The sequence below is a fragment of the Lissotriton vulgaris genome, chromosome 3_1 (genome assembly GCF_964263255.1).
Source record: "Lissotriton vulgaris chromosome 3_1, aLisVul1.2, whole genome shotgun sequence".
NCBI lineage: Eukaryota > Metazoa > Chordata > Amphibia > Caudata > Salamandridae > Lissotriton > Lissotriton vulgaris.
In genome coordinates this window covers 1,559,817,034-1,559,839,472 of record NC_141689.1, presented here as the reverse complement: position 1 = coordinate 1,559,839,472, position 22,439 = coordinate 1,559,817,034, and the positions used below count along the sequence as shown (strand labels likewise).

The 22,439-nt window shown below is 50.0% G+C and overlaps 1 protein-coding gene across 1 annotated transcript in view; it reads right to left on the bottom strand.

Moving 5' to 3' along the window:
- The window catches only part of CENPE (centromere protein E), a 1,817,274-nt gene that overhangs the window by 641,417 nt on the left and 1,153,418 nt on the right, over nt 1-22,439 (bottom strand). Inside the window, exon 39 of the mRNA XM_086962044.1 lies at nt 6,929-7,234. Coding sequence (XP_086818170.1) covers nt 6,929-7,234 — 306 coding nt within the window. The remainder of the gene's footprint in view (nt 1-6,928; nt 7,235-22,439) is intronic.

Sequence of the window (22,439 nt, the reverse complement as noted above, 5' to 3'; positions counted from 1 at the left end):
TTATTAGATCTGTTTCTTTCCAAGAATCTGGAGTTGTACCCGTTATTTGTATGCCTGTGAAGAGGTCTAACAAAAAGGGCATTATAAAGGGCATTATAACTGAACCTAAAATTTTATATAATTCCAAAGGGATTTTATCTGGGCCGGCTGCTTTTCCTGAGGCCAGACCTGCCGATGCTAGCTGTGGCTCGGTTATAGTAATTTGTTTCTCCAAATCAAGTTTCGATAGATTATCTAATGTAATTATTGAGTCTATGTCATCAATAATTTGATTTATTGCATTGCTAACTTCGAGTTCAGTTTGTGAGTTATCATCGGAGTAGAGGTCTTGATAATACTGCCGGAACCCTTTGATTATTTCCTGGGGTTCAGTATATTGGATATTATTTATACTTATACACGGTATCGCATTGTACGAGGCCTTCTGACGGGTGCGGAGTGCCAACTGTTTCCCCACTCTCTCACCGTTTTCATACAGATTGTTTCGTTGTGTTTGGAATGTCTCAGCAGAACGCTTAGTTAACCAATTATTCATTTCAGTTTTGAGAATAATTATCCGGTGCAGGATATGTTTCCCTTCTACACCCTGGGATATTGCTAAGATATGTTCTTCTTCAGCTTGAATCAGATCGCGGGTTAGCTGTAAGTTCTTAGCTACTCGTAATTTCTTAATACGTGAAACGTAGCTTATGGTTTCCCCTCTGAGTGTTGCTTTAAAACAATCCCAAACAATCAATCTAGAAGCACTATATTGATTCATATCAAAAACGCCTTCTGCCCATTTCTTAATAAGACTCACATATCCTTCATCAACCAAGAGTTTTCTATCAAAAGTCCATTTAGTAGCTGGTCTAACAAAGTTGCATAAATCCACCGTTAAAACTAGTGGGTTATGATCTGAAAGGATTTTTGGGAGTTTTTTGATCTCAGCTCTATTTGTCAAGCCCCGTACTATTAAGAAGTAGTCTAATCTCACATATCTGTTATGCGGATATGAAAAGTATGTATAGCCGGGATCGTTATGATTTTTTAAATCCCACATATCCGTTAAATCATGGCTCTGCATTAGCTGATTAATGGCTCTAAATACCTTGGGTTTTCGGCCCACATAAGTATCTTGTCCGAAGTTTCAACAACCTGTCCCTAATGAAATATTCAGATCTCCACATACTATAAGCGTTTTGGACCAAGAGGCAAGCTCCATTTCTAAATTTTCTATAATTGCGGGTTCATCATAGTTTGAACCATATATTGAACAGATGGTTAAGCCAGAAGATAAGGTTGCAATAACCCATCTTCCTTGTGTATCACCTTTCTTACGAATAGGCTCCCCCAAGTAATATTTGGTAATAATCGCGACTCCACGGGTGTTAGATGTCTGAGATGTGGAGACACATAGATTATAACCAAAGAACCTTAGTAGATCTCTTTTATCCCAAGGAAGATGGGTCTCTTGTAGGCAGATTATGTCAAAGGAGCCTTGCCTAATAATCTCGCTCAAACGAATCCGCTTAGTTTTATCATTCAGACCTGCCACGTTCCATGAGCATATAGTTAACTTCCCCATTGTTGTTTAAAGAAATATTCTATATAATCCTCTGAAATTTTAAGTATTCTTCCTGACCTGGTCTGATCATGGCTTTCTGTTGGGTTCCATAAATTTAGTAATATTTTTACTGCTACCTTAAAGCATATAGTTGTGAGTTTAACAGTGATGCTGATATTTTTTTGATTTTTCCTTCCACCCCCCTCCCTCACAACAAACACCCCTCCATCCCACCCCCTCTCTACCCTTCCCACCCAAATGAGACAACAGACTCTGTAAGAGTCCGTAATGATGAGCATGTGACTCAGGCTCCTTATCATATCATAATAAATTTCTAACAGAAACCGAGCTACAACTTTACCAAAAAAGAAACAAAATACTTGTGAGAATCAAATCGCAAACCAATCCCCCACCTATACTCCATTTCAAACATCAAAACTCCCTTTAATGAGCCATCACCCTTTCACCCTTTCAGTAAGCCATATAGATCAACCATACCCCCGTGAAAATAACTTATCAGGCATCTTGCTTATGTTACCTACAGCCTAATCTACATAACATTGATTAAAGCTTGGAAGTTCATCACTATTAACGTTTGGACGAGATTTCATCCAGAAATTCTTTTGCTTTTATCTCTGATGTAAAAAATGTAGGTTGTCCTTCCCAAATAACTTTTAATCGGGCGGGATTATTGAGGTATGCTTGGGCCTTTACATCTTGAAATGGCTTAATAAGCTGGCGTAGCCTCCAACGTCTTTCCACTGTAGTGTGGCAGAAATCCGGGCGGACAAAATATGTCACCTCATTCCTGACTCTCTTTGGCTCAGGTCGGGCCTTCTCAAAAACTAACTGACGTAACAAAAAGTTTCCAAAATAAACCAGAATGGCCCGAGGGTACCCCCCGGGTTTCTGTGGTTGTTTCAAAGTGAGAGGTACCCGATGGGCTCTCTGGACCTCAGCCGCCCAGTTCCATCCAGTAATTTCAGGAAGGGAGTCACGTAAAAGATCGATAACATACAGTCGGGCATCCCCCCCTTCTTCCCCTTCCGGAACGCCTAAAACTCGTAAGTTATTTCTTCGTTGCCGATTTTCAAATTCTTCCAGCTTCCACTTAATATCCGTCAATTGCTCTTCATGAGAGCGGCCCTGATGAGTGGCCAGCTCTGCTTCATTGGTCACAATGCGAGACTCCATTTCTGTAAGTCTGTCCCCAAAAGAGCTACATGTTTTGGCTAGCTTGCGCACTACCCCCTGCATCTTGCGCATTGCGACTTGGTTTTTGCGCGCATCATGTCGCGTTTCTTCTCTGTGTGTAGCAATAGCCTGAAGAATAGTACCTACTGCCGAGGTTGGTAATGTATGTGATTGCAATTCTGACCCTGGTTGATCATTCGAAAGAGTTTCAAGTGGAGTATTAAGTGGATTAATCGAATGATCCCATGCTAGATCTCCAGATCCCTGTCTTTTGGCTCTTTTTCTTAATACAGTTTTAGCCCTGGAGTTTGGGGCATCTGATTGATCGCTGGGACTTTCGTCGGTAGTAGCAGAAAGCTCATCCACATCATCCGACCATTCACCCCTCTCAGAGAAAGAAAAAAAGTCGCTCGGATCTTTTTCAGCCTCAAGGTCTGCTAAGGCTAACAGATCATCCTCTGCCATTGAGCCTGTGGGATGAGGCTCCCTGCTTGCAGCCCCTCCCTCTTGCAGCATGTCACCGGCTACCCCCTGCCTCTCAGGACAGGCTGCTATAGTATTATCACTGAATTGTTCACCTTTAGCATCAGGGGTTATTATCAGCATATTAGCTTTACAGTTAGTGTTGAGTATTGGCAAGATATTTCCTCCTCTCACCTCTGGGGTCATTAATGTAACACCATCGGCAACAGCGTCCTCCTGGTTGTGTGCTGGTGACTCAGGGTCTGGTTCCGTGAGTCCGGCTCTATTCTGTATTCCTACTGCTGGCTCACTCTGCTGCTGCTGACCCGGATCCGTTTCTTTCTGAAATCCCTCTGAGGGAGCCAGCTCACTCTGCTGCTGGCGCCCCGGAAGAGGAACCGACTTTCCTGCTCCACGGAAGAGATCTGCAACGGAAGGGCCAGTGCTGCGGTGAGCGGTGCCCCTTTTCTTCAGGCTTGGAGGGTCGGGTGGAAGAGCTTTTAGAGAGCCTAAGCTTACCCCCGGGACATCGTCCTGCTTCGCTAACTTCGCCGCCCTGGTTTTGGCGGCCGCGGACATTGGTGGTGGAATCGCCACCGCTGCAGGTTTCATTGCTGGTTTTTGAGCCGGGTTTATCTTTGGAGCCATAGTCGAGTGTTTCAGGCTGCTGCAGGAGGTATCCGGATCGCGTAGCTGGTAAGGCTGAAGCGGAGTGCCTGAATTCGTTTTTATTTGCGTTTCAGCGTGGCGTTCATCTGCCGAGGGGTAGGCTCTGGCTACAAGAGAACGAAGCACCATAAGTCCAATGTAGGTACTGATGGTGTATATGTGTTCATGCATTCTTGATTTCTTAGAAATTAGCGTAGTCCGTTTTCATCCTGTATTTAATAGTAATCATAAAAATGTGGAATTGCCTCAAAATGAGAGACTGGCTCGTGATCTTAGCCCAGTTTCCTATCTTCACATCACTGGAGCCTCAGTCTGTGCTGCATTTCGGTCTAGAGCACGACCGCCATCTTGCCTCCCCCATCCAAACCGTCTTATAGCTGTTCAATGATATAGCCATACCATATACTCTTAAGTGCATTATAATCTCGCGGTTATTGCTAACTTTGGTTTGGCTTTATCAAAACATGTAGTGTAAGGTGTCATACGCTTTGGAATACTACCCCCTCGCCAGTTCTGGCGAGGGGGTAGTATTCCACCCTTCTAGAGGGAGAAGACATGTTCCTACTAATCCTGGTTAAAGTTAACAAGAGCCTAAGCATCACAAAATGGATGCTGCTGCCACAGACATAAGTCTGACCTCCTGCTGCTGGGAGTCCTTCCAGCAATGGAGGCATGGACAATAGGTTTCCTGTCTTGGTAGGTGCGAGCACCACCACAGACAGGCCATAGTGTATTAGGGCAGGGAGGTCTGAATGAAATGAGACACTGCCTGGGGCACACAAAGTTTCCCATGCATAGTCCAGTTCAAACCGGTGCTGGGGCACTCCAGCCCCAGCTCTGGCGAGAAACTGGACAAAGGGAAAGGGGTGTAAGCACCCCCTTCCATGGTCCCACCCATAGGAGGGACCTGGCAGGTAATCCAGCCCCTAAATTTGGTATATAGGTAGGAGCTGAGTCTAGAGACTTTAGATTTATCCTGACTGAAACTTGAAACAAAACTCTGGACCTTCGATGTTCTACTTGTAGATAGAAGACTGAAGAATCTCCCTTGTGGTCAAGGAGTGACCACCCTGTGCAAGCAGGCACCACCAAGCGATCAACTGTTTGCTTTGTCAACGTTCCCGCCGGAGCCAGAGCACAGAGCCTGACAAGACCCGGACTTCCAGACTTCCAACAGCCCGATCCACAGTCACAGCAGAGCTGAGACCCGTGGAGGCGACGAGAGACGTGGGACCGGCCATCTTGGAGAGCCAGCGAATTGCTTTTCGTGCAACTTCAGAGGCACCCTCGAAGTTGTGCATTGAAGATTGAGAAGCCCCAACCCCAAGCACCAACTGCACCGAAGATCAGCCCTCCACACTCCACGAGTTCTGCGTGGGGCCCTTCTGCATTTTCCTGCTCGACGCGTCTGTTCGGTCACTTGCCCGTTGGCTAGTGGCCTCTGTGACGATGAAACCTTAAATCTACACCACTGGTCTGGTTGCTCCAGACTGGCCCTTGCATCCCTGAAAAGGAGAAGCCCATCAGACCTTGGTGGTCTGATCAAGAAGCCATCTTCGATTCCTGCGTGGGTTGCCTTTGCCAAGGCTTGTTGACTTCAATCCGGAAGCGGACACCGCCGACAGGAGAGCCTTCGTGGGACAGTCCTTATCCAGCTCCTGGTCGTCGTCGACACCTCCTGGTCCAAGTGGCTGCAGAGACAAGCTTCACGACATCACCTGATTGCTTCCTGGTTCCTTCCTGGTCACTGGCTAGTGACCCAGACTCTGTCCCCTCTGCTTGCAGGTCCTCTTCATCTTCGATCCACCCTTGGATCCAACCTGACACTTCCCTCCTGGTCGCCTGCAGGATCTTTCTTCAAGGCTCCATAGGACTCAGAGACGAACCCCGACAAACTTTGACACCTATGCACCCGCTTCCTGTGGGTGAGGTAACGCGAGTACTTCGGTGCTCCTGTGGGTATTTACTATCCTAGTGGCTAACTTTCAAGTAGCTTTCTCCTTGTCCATCCGAAAGTGACCTAAAAGAACTAGTTTCCATTTCTTTCGTTCCCATTCTAACTCTATGGTAACTCGCGTGTGTGTAAAGACACTGCACGCACATCCCGTGGGCCTCCTGCTCCCTATCCTTTGGTAGTACAACGTAGCCCCAGCGGTTCTCCAGGCCCTAGGCCTATCCTTTGTTCGTGACATGTTTCTTATACCCCTATTTTAGTATATGGTTCGTAGTGCCCCTAGGGCATTACTGTATTTTGTGCAACTTATTGTATTATAATTGAGTATCTTGTTATGTGCTTGTGCCTCTGACCTCAAAGAGTTCAGAGGATGGTGTTAGAAATAAATACATATATATTTTGATATACAACCTGTGTGGTATCCTTTCACTTGGTATTAAAGGGGTTACATATGGTAAAACAGCTGGCTTCACATGCCCTCTTGAGTTTAGCCTAAGACTGCTTTGTCCATGCTACCACTAGGATAGCTGGTCTATAAGGTTGACTTTACAAGCATCACCATAAGGGTTGTTTGGACTGATACAGGGTGCCCACTAGAATAGCGGACATCACATATCAGGCCAACTTCTCACACACGTCTTGAAGCCCAAAGGCATTCACACACTGTTCCACTAGACGCCAAAGCTTAAAAAGAGAAAGGAAGGCCTGAAAACAGGCCAGGATAGTAATCCAGATCCGTGTTACACACGGGAAGAGAAAAAACTGACGTAGGAACGCTGGGGTGGGACTTGTGTCCTCGCTGACGTCACCAGCGCGGACGTCGTCAGGGCGGAGTCACGTGGTGCCGTCCCCCCGGCGCGCGGGGATGCTGTGGCAGAAAAGTTTTCCGGATCCAGTCTGACTCCTGGGGGTGATTCTACATGAAGGAATCTGTGGCTAGTAGTCTATCAGATACACAAATTCATCTGGTTTATGATAAAAATACAAAGGCTGCTTATTAACCTAAAGAATTAAACAAATCCATAACAAAATGTAAGAAAATAATGAACATGCATTTTATACCTATGCAAAACAGATTGTAACCCTCAAGTAAAATGACTGACCTGTAAACTGTTCCTCTGAAGCTCCTCAGTGAGCAGGTCTCTCTCAGCTCTAAGAGCTTCTTGAATCTGTTCTAGCTCAATTTTCTGTACAGTTAAATCTGTAGCACCCTGCTGTAGTTCCTGCAATTTCTGTGTGGTAGATTGATGATCAGTTTTTACTATTTCCAATGTAGACTCGCTGTCCTTCAGCCTTTCTTCAAGTTCTTTAATCCCTGAAGACAATCTTTGCTCCAGTTGTATTTTCTCATTGAGAGCTTGCTCCATTTCATTGGTCTTCTGCTGTAACTCTTCCATTAGACTTGACAGCTAAAAGAGATTGTTTGCTTTATAGTTAACATTACACTTTTTCCAAGGTTCATGTGACAGTTCTGCAGCCTACTGGAGGGGGCAGAAACTGAAATACAGAGTGCTATATACCTAAAGCTGCACGCAATGTGTCTATATAATCTACAGTCATGCTTCACTGTCTATCCTACCATTTAGGTCTATGTTAACTTCAATTCCCGGACAGCTGTCTGACAGCATTACACAGGGTAGCAGAGGAATGAGAGTTAGGACAGGGACTTTAGTACTAATATAAATAGGATTATCAAATGTGGTGCCTGAAGAAGGCTAGCTCAGTATATGTTGTACACCTATTGGTGATCCCCTCTGCACTGAGTCCAGACAACCCTTAGTGATAGTTGACAAGGTCCCTGATAAATGAACAAGTTACATACCTTTGGTAATGCCTTACCTGGTACAGACCATAACAAGCCACAGATTCCTTACCTTTGAATTTCCCCAGGCATCAAACTGAATCCGGAAGATTATTTGTGAGCAGTACCTCTGCGCACCACTATGTGCCTGCAGATTCCTTAACCTTTGAAGAGATACCAGAGCAATTCCATCCCTGGTGGTGGGCCAGCGGACAAATTTAAACTAGGAAATCCTGCAGGACCGAATGGGCTAAATGCCAGTGCCTGCGGACCAGTCTGTCCAGACAGTAATGCTTGGTAAAAATGTGCAGGGAAGCCTGCATTGCTGCCTAGTAAAGGTCTAGGACTGGGCCTCCGCAAGCTTACACAGTGGTCGCAGCTTTAGCTCTGGTGGAATGAGCCCATAAGCCTTCAGGAGGCTACTACTTTGCCATTGAATAGCAGATCTGGATACAGAGAACGACCCATCGAGCGATGGTCCATTTCTGCACCGCCCGACCTTTCATCTCACCAACATACCCCACAAAGAATTGGTTGTCAACCCGGAGGTCAATGTAGAATAACAAAGCTCTTCATCGCTCCTCTTCCTGAGAGAGATGTGGAGGAGCGTAGAAGGTGGGTAAGATGACAGAAAGGGCCGGACAACGAACACAACCCGGCCCTGGCAATTAAGTCAAACCGGCTGTGTGCCGGTGGGAATCACAGCTGCTGCTTCTTTTGGTACACCAGGCTGATATTGCAGCACTGCTGCAAAATCGGCCCCTGATCCAAAAACAGCCCCACCAGTCCAAAAGGGGCCCCTACCTTTCCGGCCCACAGGGGAAATGACTGTTGCCCGCTATGGCCAGTCCGGCCCTGATGACCGATTGGCCCACATTAAATGGCATCCCCAATTTAAGCAGGAAAAAGGCCCTAGTGAGAAGCACCAGTTTGCTGGATAAACGGAAAACAATGGCGGTTTGGAATATAAAGCCTGGAGCTGATGTAATTGCCACAAGAAAGGTTGTTTTGATGGTGATCAGCCTGAAGGGACAATTGTGAAGAGGCTCGATAGGAGCACACATCAAGAATGTGAGGACCAAATTGAGTTACCATTGAGGCATAATAAAAGGAGAAGGGTAAAGAGAAATAAATGCCTTTCAAACATCTATTTACAATAGGGGACTTAAATAAAGAAGAGTAGGAAAGTGCCTCTTTTAGACAACACTAACCCCACTTTTGGCGTGGAAAATGATGTAACTTCTACTGGTAGTGCACAGGGTCCCTGCCAACCAGGTTCCCTGTGCCAGAGCTCTTTCGCTACGTTGTACCTTTTGCTTCTCAACTGGCACAACTTCAGTGCCGCTTGTAAGTCCCTAGTGAATGGTATCCCTGGCACCTAGAGCATTGGCACTGAAGAACAAGTTACTTAACTTCAGGAACGATATATCTGTAAGAAACAGTAGTTCATATTAGATTCCTTACCTTAGAATATCCCCAGGCGTCAGACTGGATCCGGAAATGTTTGCGTAGCAGTACCCTTGCGCGCCGGTAGGTGTCGTCTGCGGGTCCGCGTCCGTCGTCGGCGCCGTGATGACGTTGTCGAGGTACTTAGACGCCGCCTCCGCGTGCTGACGTCAGTTCTTAGGCGCAGCTTTTCCGTGCCAGAAACGCAGAGCCATGTTAAAAACCAACACTGGTGCCATTGAAACTAGGGCCTGAAAGGGGATGACCTTAACCCTAGATATCGGTTCGCAGAACGGGGAGGATGGGTGGGGCGGCAAGGAATCTAATACTAACTACTGTTTCTTACAGATATATCGTTACCGAAGGTAAGTAACTTGTTCATCTGAAAGAAACAGGTTAGTATTAGATTCCTTACTGTGAGAAGTTGGCCTGATATATAGTGCTCACTATTCTAGTGATCACTGTGTATCATTCCAAACGACCCTTATTGATGATTGGTTGTAAGTCAACCTTATAGACCAGCTACCCTAGTAGCGTGGACAAAAGCAGTCTTTAGTCTAAACTCCAGAGGGCGTGTTAAGCCAGCTGTTTTACCATCACATATACCCCTTGAACACCATGTGAAAGGACATCACACAAGTTGTTATAAAAATAAAGTATATTTATTAATAACAAGTCTACCCTGAACTCTTTATGAGTCAGGGAGCTAAGCACAATACAAAACTCTTATGAAAATACTACAAGTTGCACAATTTACACATGCCCGAGAGGCACGAAAAGCCATATACTCTAAAAGTGGAATGAAAATGCTAGCAGGTGAGTAACACGATCCAGAGCCTTCAGGACCGCTAGGACTACCTTACTGAAGCCTAAGGTTAGGAGCAGGTGGCCTAGGGAGATCGGGTGCAGAGAGTGAACTCTTACGCGGGATGCGGGACAAGGTCTATGGATGCTAGTATTTCTAAAGTCACTGTTTCCGGACGAATCCGACTAGGTAGACTAAAAACGAAAAAGGATCTGGACACTTGGATAGTGAACCTGCGTTGGAGCACCAAAATGCTCGGGTTACCTAGCCCAGGGGCCGCTGCTGCATAGGGTTCAAAAGACGTCGGGAATCCTCGTTGTAGTCTATGGAGCCTGAAAGAAGATGTTGCTGGCAGGCGACCAGTGAAGATGTTCGGTGTGATCCAAGGCTGGATCGGTGATGGAGACGACCTGAAAGCAGAGGGGACTGTAGGAGAGTAGGGTCTGCAATCCTATGATCACCCAGATTTTTTGCTTTTGTTTCACTGGTTTACGACTTTCTCTGGCTGTGGGCCTGCCAATCAGACCCACAGCCTAGCTGTTCTCTCACTAAATTGACATGTGTACCGTAGGTGCATTATCCAATTGGCACTGGGCCACCTTATCAGACCCTGTAACTCAGGGCATAGGTGTACCCAGGGCCTACCAGGGGCTGAAGCATGTATTATGCCACCCCTGGATGGCCATCTAAATCTGACACAACTGGCTGCACGACAGCTGGGGCAAGGTGGTGTACTCACCCTTTGCTTTAGATATAGTATACCTATATCTAACCCTAAAAATGGACACACAGATTCCTATCAGTCACTCCTATGGCAGGCCTTGACAATCCTGAAGGCAGAGTGCTTGGAATCGTGTGAAATGGTGCTCTGGCATGAGCTGAGCCCGTTTGCAGCTTGCGGAACCAAGTCCTAATAGCTGTTCCATGATAACGCATACCATATACTTTTAAGTGCATTATAATCCTCGCGGTTAAATGCTATCTTTGGTATTGCTTTATCAAAACATGTCGAGTAATGTGTCATACGAATTGGAATACTAACCCCTCGCCAATTCTGGCGACGGGGTTAGCATTCCACCCTTCTAGAGGGACACGACATGTATGTAACTGTGAACCCCGGATAAAGTTAAACGAAGCCTCAGCTCCACAAAATGGATGCTGCCACCACAGACACGAGTCTGACCTCCTGCTGCTGGGAGTCCTTCCAGCGAGGAGAACTTGGACAAAGGGTTTCCTGTCAGGGGCGGTGCTAGCACCATCCCAGACAGGGTTTTGTGTATCCTGGGTAGGCAGGGCTTTACAAGAAGGTGACTGTTGAGTGGCACCCCGGTGCTCACTACGCATCTGCCGGCTAGAACCAGTTCCAGGGGCACACAGCCCTGGCCTGGGGAAAGTCCGGCATGGGAGAGGGGTGTAACCACCCCCCTTCCTGGTCTCACCCCTAGGGCAGGACCTAGTCGCGTTCCCACCCCTTTCTTTAGGATAAAGGCAGGAGCGGGGACCCTTCCAAATTAGATCATCTTTGAATCCTGAAACTACTTTCTACGAAAGGAAATCAAGACTTCTTCTCAAGATTTTTCCCTTGTGACTAAGGAGTAGTCACCCTGCATCCGCAGGCACCATCTAAGAACTCTGCGGTTTGCTGCACGTCCTTCCTCAGGAAACCGACCGACCAGCACAACGAGACCCGGCTTCCCTGGCACCTCTGACCTCTACCTATCTCTACAGCTAAGCTGAGAACCGTAGGTGCGACGAGACCTCGAGGGACCGGCCATCATCAGAACTGCACGACTTCTATCCAGCACGACCGCCGAGGGATCCTCTCGTGAGTGCTTTGGGGTCCGAGAAGCCCTGACCCTGAGCAGCTCCAGCACCGAAGTCCAGCCTCCCAGCATCTCCACGATCTGCGTGGGGCCCTTCTGCTTTTTGCTGCTCACCGCATTGTTTGGCTACTAGCCCGCTGGCTTGTGGCCTTCTGAACGACGCCCGACGACATCACTGCTGCTGGTCTGGTTGCTCCAGACTGGCCCTTGCTCCCTTCCAAAGAGGAGTACCCCGGCCCCTCCTGGTCCACTCCAGACGCCATTTTGAGTCCACCGCGTGGGCTTGAATTTGCCAAGACTTGTTGCCCCAATCCTGGGTCCAGCGACGTCGACAGCATCATCCATCGTGGGACAGCTCGCACCTCCATCCTGGTCGCCGACAACGCCTCCTGGTCCGTGAGATCTGCAGAGCACAGCGTCGCCCACTCACCTAGTCGAGGTGACTACCATCCGGTGCCCTCCTGGTGCCACCTGACTACTGGCTAGTAGTCACGAGCTTGGTCCCCTCTGCTTTCAGGTGTCATCCATCTTCGATCCAGGCTTGGATCAACTCGAACTATCTTCACTGGTCGCCTGCCAGCAACTTCTTTCTTCAGGCTCCTGGTTCGTCGACGTCTTTTGAGACATATGCAGCTGCAGCCCCTGGGCTAGGTAACTTCGGCATTTCGGTGCCCCAGCATAGCCTCACTATCCAAGGGTCAGGATCCACTGTCGTTTTCGATCTACCTTATCGGGTTCACCCGAGAACACTAACTTTGTCTTTACTAGCTCCCATAGCCTTTGTCCCGCATCCCGCGTGAGAGTGCACACTCTGCACCCGAGTCCCCTAGGCCTCCTACTAGTAATCTGAAGGTTCAGTAACGTAGTCTTAGCGATTCTAAAGCCTATAAGTACAGTACTTACCTGCTAGTAATTTCGCATTCCACTTCCATAGTATATGGTTTTTTGTGCCCCTCGGGCATTTGTGTAAACTGTGCAACATGTAGTATTTTCATAAGAGTTTTGTTGTGTGCTTAGTACCCTGTCCTCATAAAGAGTACAGGGCTGTTGTGATTCTAATAAATACACTGTTTATTTTCATAACACTTATGGTGTCCTTTCACTTGGTGTTCAAGGGGTATATGTGATGGTATAACAGCTGGCTTAACACGCCCTCTAGAGTTTAGCCCGAAGACTGCTCGTATCCACGCTACTAGGATAGCTGGTCTAAGGTTGACTTACAACCAATCACCATAAGGGTTGTTTGGACTGATACATAGTGATCACTAGAATAGTGAGCACTGCATATCAGGCCAACTTCTCACAGGGACTCAGTTCTTAATCACTAGCCAGTGATTGTGTGGGCACCAGGATGGCACCGGATGAAGTCACCGCGATCAGGTGAGTGGGCGACGCTGGACTCTGCAGCCACACGGTCCAGGAGGCGTTGTCGGCGACCAGGCTGGAGGTGCGAGCTGTCCCGCGAGGGTGTCTGCTGTCCGCGATGCTGGATCCAAGATTGGAGCAACAAACCTTGGCAAAGGCAAGCCCACGCGGTGGAGTCAAAATGGCGTCTGGAGTGGACCAGGAGGGTCCAGGGTACTTCTTGTTGGACAAGGAGCAAGGGCCAGTCTAGGGGACCTAGACCAGCGGTGAAAACGTTGTGGTACGTCGTCAGGAGGGCCACTAGCCAACGGGCAAGTGACCGGACAATGTGGCAAGCAGCAAGGAAGCAGAAGGGCCCCACGCAGATCTGGTGGATGCTGGGGGGGCTGGACTTCGGTGCTGGAGCTGCTCTGGGTTGGGGCTTCTCAAACCCCAGTGCACTCACTCGAGGATCCCTCCGCGGTCGTGCTGGTTAAGCGTCGTGCAGGTTTTGAAGATGGCCGGTCCCTCAGGTCTCGTCACACCCACGAATCTCAGCTGGGCTGATGATGCAGGTAGAGGTCAGAGATGCCAGGGAATCCGGGTCTCGTCGAGCTGGTCAGTCTTGATCCGGAGGATGGACGTGCAGCAAACCGCAAATGCTTAGGTGGTGCCTGCGGGTGCAGGGTGGCTACTCCTTAGCCACAAGGGAGAGTCTTCAGAGAATGTCAAGATTTCCTTTCGTGGAAAGAAGTTTAAGATTATCTAATTTGGGAAGGGGGCCCGCTCCTACCTTTATCCTAAGAAAAGGGGCTGGCACGCGACTGGTCCTGCCCATGGGTGGGACCACGAGGGGGGTGGTTACACTCCTCTCCTTTGTCCGGACTCTCCCCAGCTCAGGGGCTGGGGTGCCCCTGGAACTGGTTTGAGCCGGCATATGCACAGTGAGCACCGGGGTGCCACTTGCAGTCACCTTCCTCTCAGCCCTGCCTACCTGGGATACACAAAACCCTGTCTGGGATGGTGCTAGCACCGCCCCTGACAGGAAACCCTTTGTCCGAGCTCTCCTCGCTGGAAGGACTCCCAGCAGCAGGAGGTCAGACTTGTGTCTGTGGTGGCAGCATCCATTTTGTGATGCTGAGGCTCGAGTTAACTTTAACCGGGGTTCACAGTTACATACATGTCGTGTCCCTCTAGAAGGGTGGAATGCTAACCCCGTCGCCAGAATTGGCGAGGGGTTAGTATTCCAATTCGTATGACACCTTACTCGACATGTTTTGATAGAGCGATACCAAAGTTAGCAAATAACCGCGAGGATTATAATGCACTTAAGAGTATATGGTACGCGTTATCATAGAACAGCTATTAGGACTTGGTTCCGCAAGCTGCAAACAGGCTCAGCTCATGCCAGAGCACCGTCTCACATAATTCCAAGCACTCTGCCTTCAGGATTGATAAGGCCTGACATAGGAGTGACTGGTAGGAATATATGTGTCCATTTTAGGGTTAGATATAGGAATACTATATCTAAAGCAAAGGATGATTACACCACCTTGCCCCAGCTGTCGTGCAGCCAGTTGTGTCAGATTTGGGTGGCCAGCCAGGGGTGGCATAATACATGCTGCAGCCCCTGGTAGGCCCTGGACACACCTATGCCCTGGATACCTAAGGTATGCTGTACAGGGACTCATAAGGTGGCCCAGTACCAATTGGTTAATGCACCTAAGGTACACGTGTCAATTTAGTGAGAGAACAGCTAGGCTGTGGGTCTGATTAGCAGGCCCACAGCCAGAGAAAGTTGTAAACCAGTGAAGCAAAAAGCAAAAAAATCAAGGGTGACCATAGGATTGCAGACCCCACTCTCCTACACTTACCTTGGAATAGATACCCCAGCAATACCAACCACGGTGGTGGGTCTGCGAACCAATAATCACACCAGAAAGTCCTGGAGGAAGGAACGGAAAAAGAACCCATCCCTCCGGACTTGGCTGTCCAGGCAGTAGTATCTTGCAAACGTGTGCAGCAAGGCCCACATAGCTTCCTGACAAATGTCCTGCAAGGGGACTCCCGGGCCCTGGGCAGTAGTAGCCGCCATGGCCCGAGTGGAATGGGCCCTCAGCCCAACAGGTGGCTCCTTTGCCAAGGAGTAACAAGCCTTGATACACAAGACGAAACACCGAGAGATGATCCTCTTGTGCACCGCCCGACCTTTCTTAGCGCCCACGTAACCAACAAAGAGCTGGTCATCCACTCAGAACTGGCGTGTGCGATCCAAATAGAATGAAATCGCACGTTTTGGGTCCAGATGGTGGAGCCGCTCTTCCTCTTTAGAGGGATGCCGTGGCGGAAAGAAGATGGGCAAGGTGATGGACTGCCTGATGTGGAAGGCCGTGACAACCTTGGGCAGGAAAGAGGGTCTAGTCTGCAATACAACCTTGTCCGGATGGACAGAAAGTAAAGGAGGTTTAGAGGAAAGAGCCTGGAGCTCACTCACTCTCCAGGCAGAGGTGATGGCAACCAGGAAAGCAGTCTTCAGAGTAAGGCGGCGGAGAGGACAGTTATGAAGTGGCTCAAAGGGAGCGCACATCAGGTAAGTAAGAACAAGGTTCAAGTCCCACTGAGGCATCACAAACTGAACAGGGGGGAACATGTGTGTGATGTCCTTTCGAAAACGAGTTACAATAGGGGGCTCGAACAAAGAGGTTGATCAGGCAGCCTTAGGAAGGCCAAAAGGGCAGAAAGGTAGCCCTTGATAGTGCCCAGAGCAGAGCCCTGCTGGGCAAGATAAAGGAGGAAGAGGAGAACCTCAGAAAGAGGGGCAGAGAGGATCCACAGCCTTTGCTGTGCACCATGCCACAAATCTGTTCCACCTGCAGGCGTAAACCGACTTTGTGGAGGGACGCCTTGCTGCCAGAATGATATTACAGACTTCAGGAGGCAAGTCAAATGGCCTCAACTGTTGCCGCTCAATCTCCAAGCATGGAGGTGGAGACTGGACAGGTTCAGGTGGAGGACCGTCCCCTGCTGCTGCGACAGAAGGTCCTCTTGAAGAGGCAGACGAACCGGGGGATCGACTGACATACTGAGTAGCTCGGGATACCAGTACCTTCACGCCCAGTCCGGAGCCACAAGGATGACTTGGGCCCGGTCACGTTTGATCTTCTTCAGCACTCTGGGCAGAAGTGGTATAGGCGGAAAGGCGTACAACAGACCGCAGCTCCACTTGCGACGAAAAGCATCTCCGAGCGAGTGCCGCCTTGGAAATTTCAACGCGCAGAACTGATGACATTGCGCGTTCTCTTCTGTGGCGAATAGATCTAACCAAGGCTCTCCCCACTGCTGAAAGAGGCCTTGCGCCACATCCGAGTTCAGACTCCATTCGTGATCCATCATGCACCTTCGGCTGAGCTAGTCTGCCCTGGCGTTCAGAGAACCTGCCAGGTGTTGAACCATAAGGGTCACGCCCTAATGTCCCAGCCACTGCCAAAGGCGCAGAGCCTCTTGGCAGAGGGTCCACGACCCCACCCCGCCCTGTTTGTTGCAGTACTACATGGCGGTGGTGTCCGTGAACACCTACACTACACTCCCCCGAACAGAGGGGAGGAATGCCTTCAGTGCTAGACAAATCGCCCGCAGCTCCAAAAAGGTCGATATGGAGCCTGGACTCCGCCGGAGACCAGAGGCCTCTGATCTCCGCCGCTCCCATTTGGCCTCCCCAGCCCTGGAGGGGGGCGTCCGTCACAACCACGTGCTCTGGTTGGGGAAGGGAGCGGGATCTGCCGCTGATCCAATCGCGGTCCGCGAGCCACCACTGCAGCAGTCTTGCAGTGCCCTCCGAGATCAGGACGTGGTCGGACAGGTTGCCCTGGTGCTGGGCCCACTGAAACTTCAGGTCCCACTGCAGAGCCCGCATCCGCCACCTGGTGTGAGTGATGCACCAGAAGGATGCAGGAGGCCATCAGACCCAATAGCCGCAGCATCAACCTGACCGAGATCCGGGATAAAGGCTGAAAGAGTGGAATCAGAGCCTGAATATCCCGGACCCGCTGTTCGGGAGGGTAAACCAGAAACTGCGCCGAGTCGAGAACCGTTCCGATGAAGAGGAGCTTCTGAGAGGGGCACAAGTGTGACTTCACGACATTGATGGAAAATCCCAGCTGGTGCAGGAGGGTCTGCCGTCGTCTGGAGGTGGCTGACGACTGTCTGGGGCGAGCCCGCCTTCAACAACCAGTCGTCGAGGTAGGGGGAAGACTGAAACCCCTAACCTGCGCAGATGAGTTGCGACCACCGACATCACCTTCGTGAACACCCGTGGGGCGCTGGTAAGGCCGAAGGGGAGCACGGTAAACTGAAAGTGCTCGTGGCCAACCGAGAACCGCAGGTAGCGCCGGTGGGCCGACAGGACGGAGATGTGGAAATAAGCGTCCTGCAAGTCCAACGCTACCATCCAGTCTCCTGGGTCCAGGGTAGCTAAGACCTGAGCCAGTGTCAGCATTTTGAACTTCTCCTTCCGGAGGAAGCCGTTGACGTTCCGTAGATCTAAGATAGGGCGTAGGCCCCCTTTGCCCTTCTTGGGTACCAGAAAGTAGTGGGAGTAGCAACCATACCCTACTTCTGGCCAAGGAACACGCTCGATGGCCCCCTTGGCCAAGAGGGCCGTAACTTCCTCCTGCAGGAGTCGCAAATGATCCCCCGATACGCAGTGGTATTGCGGTGGCATGGCTGGAGGGGTGCCTCTAAGGGGAGGGAGTAGCCCCTTCGGACAGTTTGCAGCACCCACCTGTCCGATGTGACAGTGCGCCAGTGGTGGAGGTGATGGCAAACCCTTCCCCCCACTGGCGTCACATTGGCCTGAAAGCACTGACTAGGAGGGCTTTGAGGCGGATGCTGCGGGGGAAGGTGTGGACTGGCCTCGCCGTTGTCCCCGACCACCGCCACGGCGGTTTCCACGGCCGCCACCGCATTGGATGTTAGTCTGCGGTGCGTGGCTGGCCGCACGTGTGGGGGCGCCCTTCCTTGGCCACGAAAGGAGCGAAAGGCACCCGTTTGCTGGCGCAGGACCTTGAGGCCCAAGGACCTGGCTGTAGCCCTGGAGTCCTTAAAGCGCTCAAACGCATGGTCTGCCTTGTTGCCAAAAAGGTGACGGCCATCAAACGGCATGTCCATGAGTGTATTCTGGACATCGGCCGAATAGTTGGCGGACCTCAACCAGGCGTGGCGACGAATCGCCACCGTCATTGCCATCGCTCTGCCCAGTGAGTCTGTGGTATCCAGCCCACACCGGATACAATACAGTGCTGCATCCAGGCCTTCCACAAGGGCCTGGCCGAGTTTGGCCCATACCTTCAACGGGCACTCTGGCAGCACTTCAGCGACCGTGTCCCACAGAGAGTGGGTGTAGCAGCCCAAGAGGCATGCGGTGTTGGAAGACCGCAGTCCCAGTCTCAGGGAGGAGAATACCTTCTTGCCGTACTGCTCATACCTCTTGGATTCCCTGTCCGACGGAGCCGACGGGAATGCGGTCTGGGAATTCGAGGCCTGGATGACCAGGCTCTCGGGTTGGGGTGGGTGGATAGGAAACATGGGTCGCCCGGGGCCGGGCGGTGGCGTCTGGCCACGTTCCTATCTACAGGCGAACCTGTAGCGGGCCTGGACCAAGTGCCCAAAAGAACGTCAGTCAAGGCCTCGTTAAACGGCAGCAGAGGCTCGGCTGAGCATGACTGCGGCTTAAGGACCTCAGTGAGGAGGTTAGTCCTCACGGCCGCGACAGGGAGCTCAAGGCCCAAGGCCTTGGCAGCCCTCATCAACACCACACTATAGGTTGCCCCCTCCTCCGAAGCAACGGTAGGAGGGGAGACAAAACCAGTGTCTGGAGAGGTGTCCAGACCACTGGCCTCCCCAAGTTCCCCTGTCCAGTCCGCCTGAGACTGACACGCACGGGTCAGAGGGTCCTCAGACCCCTCCCAACACTCCTCTTCACCCATCCCCTGATAATCAGGGTTGTCAAACGATGGGGCCGGGTCATTGAAGTAAAACTCCCCAAGCGGCGTCGAAAGAGGTAGTCAGGTCAACCCGCGACGACCCGGATCCAGAAGCGGATCCAGTGGGGCCCGAAGGCACCGGCAGTGTCGGGCCGAAGCACCCGACGGCGTCGGGGCCGAAGCGCCGACCCGCTAGGGCCCCCAGATGGGTCCGCATCGAAACGCCCCGTCGACTGTTTTAACTTTGACTGTTCAAGATACTTATTGTACTACCACTGATGGTGGTTGTTTTAAGCCTTTTTAATTCTTGTCATTGATTTTGTTTTAGATTGTAACCCGGTTGGGAGGTACAAATAAATTTTGTAATCATTTTTTATATAAATTTTGTTTGCTTGGTATATTTACTTAAGATTTCAATTGATCCGTTGGTTCAGTTGTCCACTTTGCCTTGAGTGTGTCTCTAATTTAGATTGGTATAAAAGTCTGACCCTATTGCAAGCTAGACCTTTTTCTATCAATGACAACCTTAGCGAATTGAATCCGCTAGGTACGAAACAGGGACTCAACACCTTTTTTCCATGTAACTATCCCCCTCCCTGCGATAAATTTCAGGGGTACCTCCTCTTGTTATCACATGGTATATAGATATAGGTAAGACATCCCTGAAAGAGACCCTATAGTGAGGACAAATCTGCACAAGCAGATACGCACTCGCAATATCCATGTCCATTCTTGGATATTGTAAGTCAATAGGGAAGCCATAGGGATTACATGGGCGGGACGCTTGTCAATACAAGTGCCCAAGCTTCAAGATGGCTTCACTTTCTAATGAGATGATTGGTGGCAAACATCGTTTTAAAAAACATGCACAGATTCCGGGATCAGATTTATTAATAACTGCACACAGAGGACCCCTTAGAGGGGTCTCTAAAATTTCCCAACCCTTAGTCTGGTCACCGACTATCCTAAGCCATCTTTACACCACCAGACAAGAAGAAGCTAGCCCAACTGGGTGAGCTCAGAGGTCAGACACAATGCCTGCCCCGGGCAGAGATGCTCACACCTCCCTCCGGTCAGCAAGAGCCCGTTGTGTTGGGAAGCCTGTAAGTTGTGGTCACCTTTGAAACGCAACCTATTCCTCTCCTGATTGAAGGAGCAAGCCCCCCCCTCCTGTCCTCACCCCTTTTGGCGCGGAAAAAAGAAGAACTGACGTCAGCACGCGGAGGAGGCGTCTAAGTACTCCGACGACGTCATCACGGCACCCACAATGCAGACGACTAACGTGGAGCCGCAGAGGACGCCTACCGACGCGCAAGGCTACTGCTACGCAAAAATTTCCGGATCCAGTCTGACGCCTGGGGATATTCTAAGGTAAGGAATCTATCACCAACGTGTCTCTTTCAGATTCTTGTATTTACTGTGATTTGTCTATGTTGCAAAAAGTATTTACCTTGTACCCGAAGTTCTTCATTTAAATAGTTATTTAGCAAATGTTGTTTACTTGCATATCTTTTATGATCTCAACGATCGAAATAAAGATTTTTTGAATTTGAATTTGATATTAAAAGAAGTACTATTTTTCTAATTCAGGATCAACTTGGTTTATTGAGTGAGTGTATCATTTATTGCCTTTGAGTACAACAAATGCTGATACTAGCCTTTGATAAGCCTAACTGCTCGCCCATACTACCACAAAACAGAGCATAGTATTGTCTACTTTTGCCTCTGCACACAAATAAGGGTCTCCTCGACCTCTCTGCACAGAGCACCTCATTGTGGGGCACTATATAGAGAGGCGGGTTTTCTACAAGAGTGTTGGTGAGGCAGCCAGAGAGAGCAGAAAGATAACCCTTTAGAGCGCCCAAAGAACTCTGCTGGGCAAGGGCAAGAATGAAAAGCAAATAATCAGATAGGGAGGCAGAAAGTGGGTCAATGGACTTTTTTGTACAATATGACACAAATCACTTCCAACGGCAGGCGTACACAGTCTTGCTGGAGGGACACCTGACTGCTAAAACAACATTGCAGCTTTCGGGAGAAAGGTCAAAAGCTGTAAACTGCTGCTGCTCAATCTCAACACAGGAAGGCAGACAGTTGACAGGTTCGGTTGGAAGATCCTCCCCTGCTGCTGGAACAGAAGATCCTGCCAAAGGGGCAGCCTGTTCCGAGGATTCACACTCATGTTCAACAGCTCGGACACCAGACTCTCCGTGCCCAGTCTGGAGCCACAAGGATGACTTGGGCCCGGTCGTTCCTGATTTTCTTGAGAACTCTGGGGGGAGTGGTATGGGCAGAAAGGCGAACAGGAGGCCTTAACTCCACTTGAGACGAAAAGCATCTCCGAGCAAAAGCCGCCATGGAAACTTTAATATGCAGAAATGCTGACATATCGCATTTTAGTATGAGACAAACCATTCTAACTAAAAGGTCTCTCCACTGCTGAAAGAGACCTTGTGCCACCTCTGGGTGGAGACACCATTCGTTATCCGCTAATCATCGACGGCTGAGCTAGTCCGGTCTGGCGTTCAGAGAACCTACCAGATGTTGAACAACCAGGGATATGCCCTGCTCTTCCAGCCGTCTCCAGAAATGCAGGACAGCGTCCAAGACCCCACACTGCCCTATTTTTTGCAGTGCAAAAACAACAATTGACGGATGTAATGTTGCACAATGGCAAAACATTTACCCCCAGTCACAGATCTGGGTTTAATCCATCGTTATTTTGCTCACCACACCACCCCAGTTCAGACATGGCCATATGCAAAACAGTCTTGACCCTGAGCCTCATGGGAACAGTCCAGCCCGAACTGCCAAGCCATGTCTTTCCTGGACCGGAATCAACCATCCTAGGACCGGTTTCTGGCTATCAGCCTTCATCAGCCAAGATAGCTTGATTCAAGTGGCATGGAGAGCACGGGACTCACTTATGAGCATACCAGGCCCACTCGGGGGGACATGCAAAAACAACTCTCCTGGCATGGTGCACAGCTTTTGCTGTGCACCATGCCACAAATGTGTTCCCCCTGCAGGCGTATACTGTTTTTGTGGAGGGACGTCTGGCTGCCAGAATCACATTGCAAACTTCAGGAGGCAAGTCAAATGGCCTCAACTGCCGCAGCTCAATCTCCTCACTGAGGTGCTCAAACCGCAGGCAAGCTCTTCGGAGCCTCTACTGCTGTTTAACGAAGCCCTCACCGACGTTCTGATGGGCACCTGGTACAAGCCCTCTACTGGCCTCCCTGTGGATCGGAAGATGGCCCGACGCCACCACCCGGCCCCAGGCGACCCCTGCTTTCTGTCCGTTCACCCCACCCCTGAGAGCCTGCGGTTCACGGTAGGCCACAAGCACTTTCAGTTTACCATGCTCCCCTTCGGCCTTACCAGCGCCCCTCGGGTGTTCACGAAAGTTTTGGT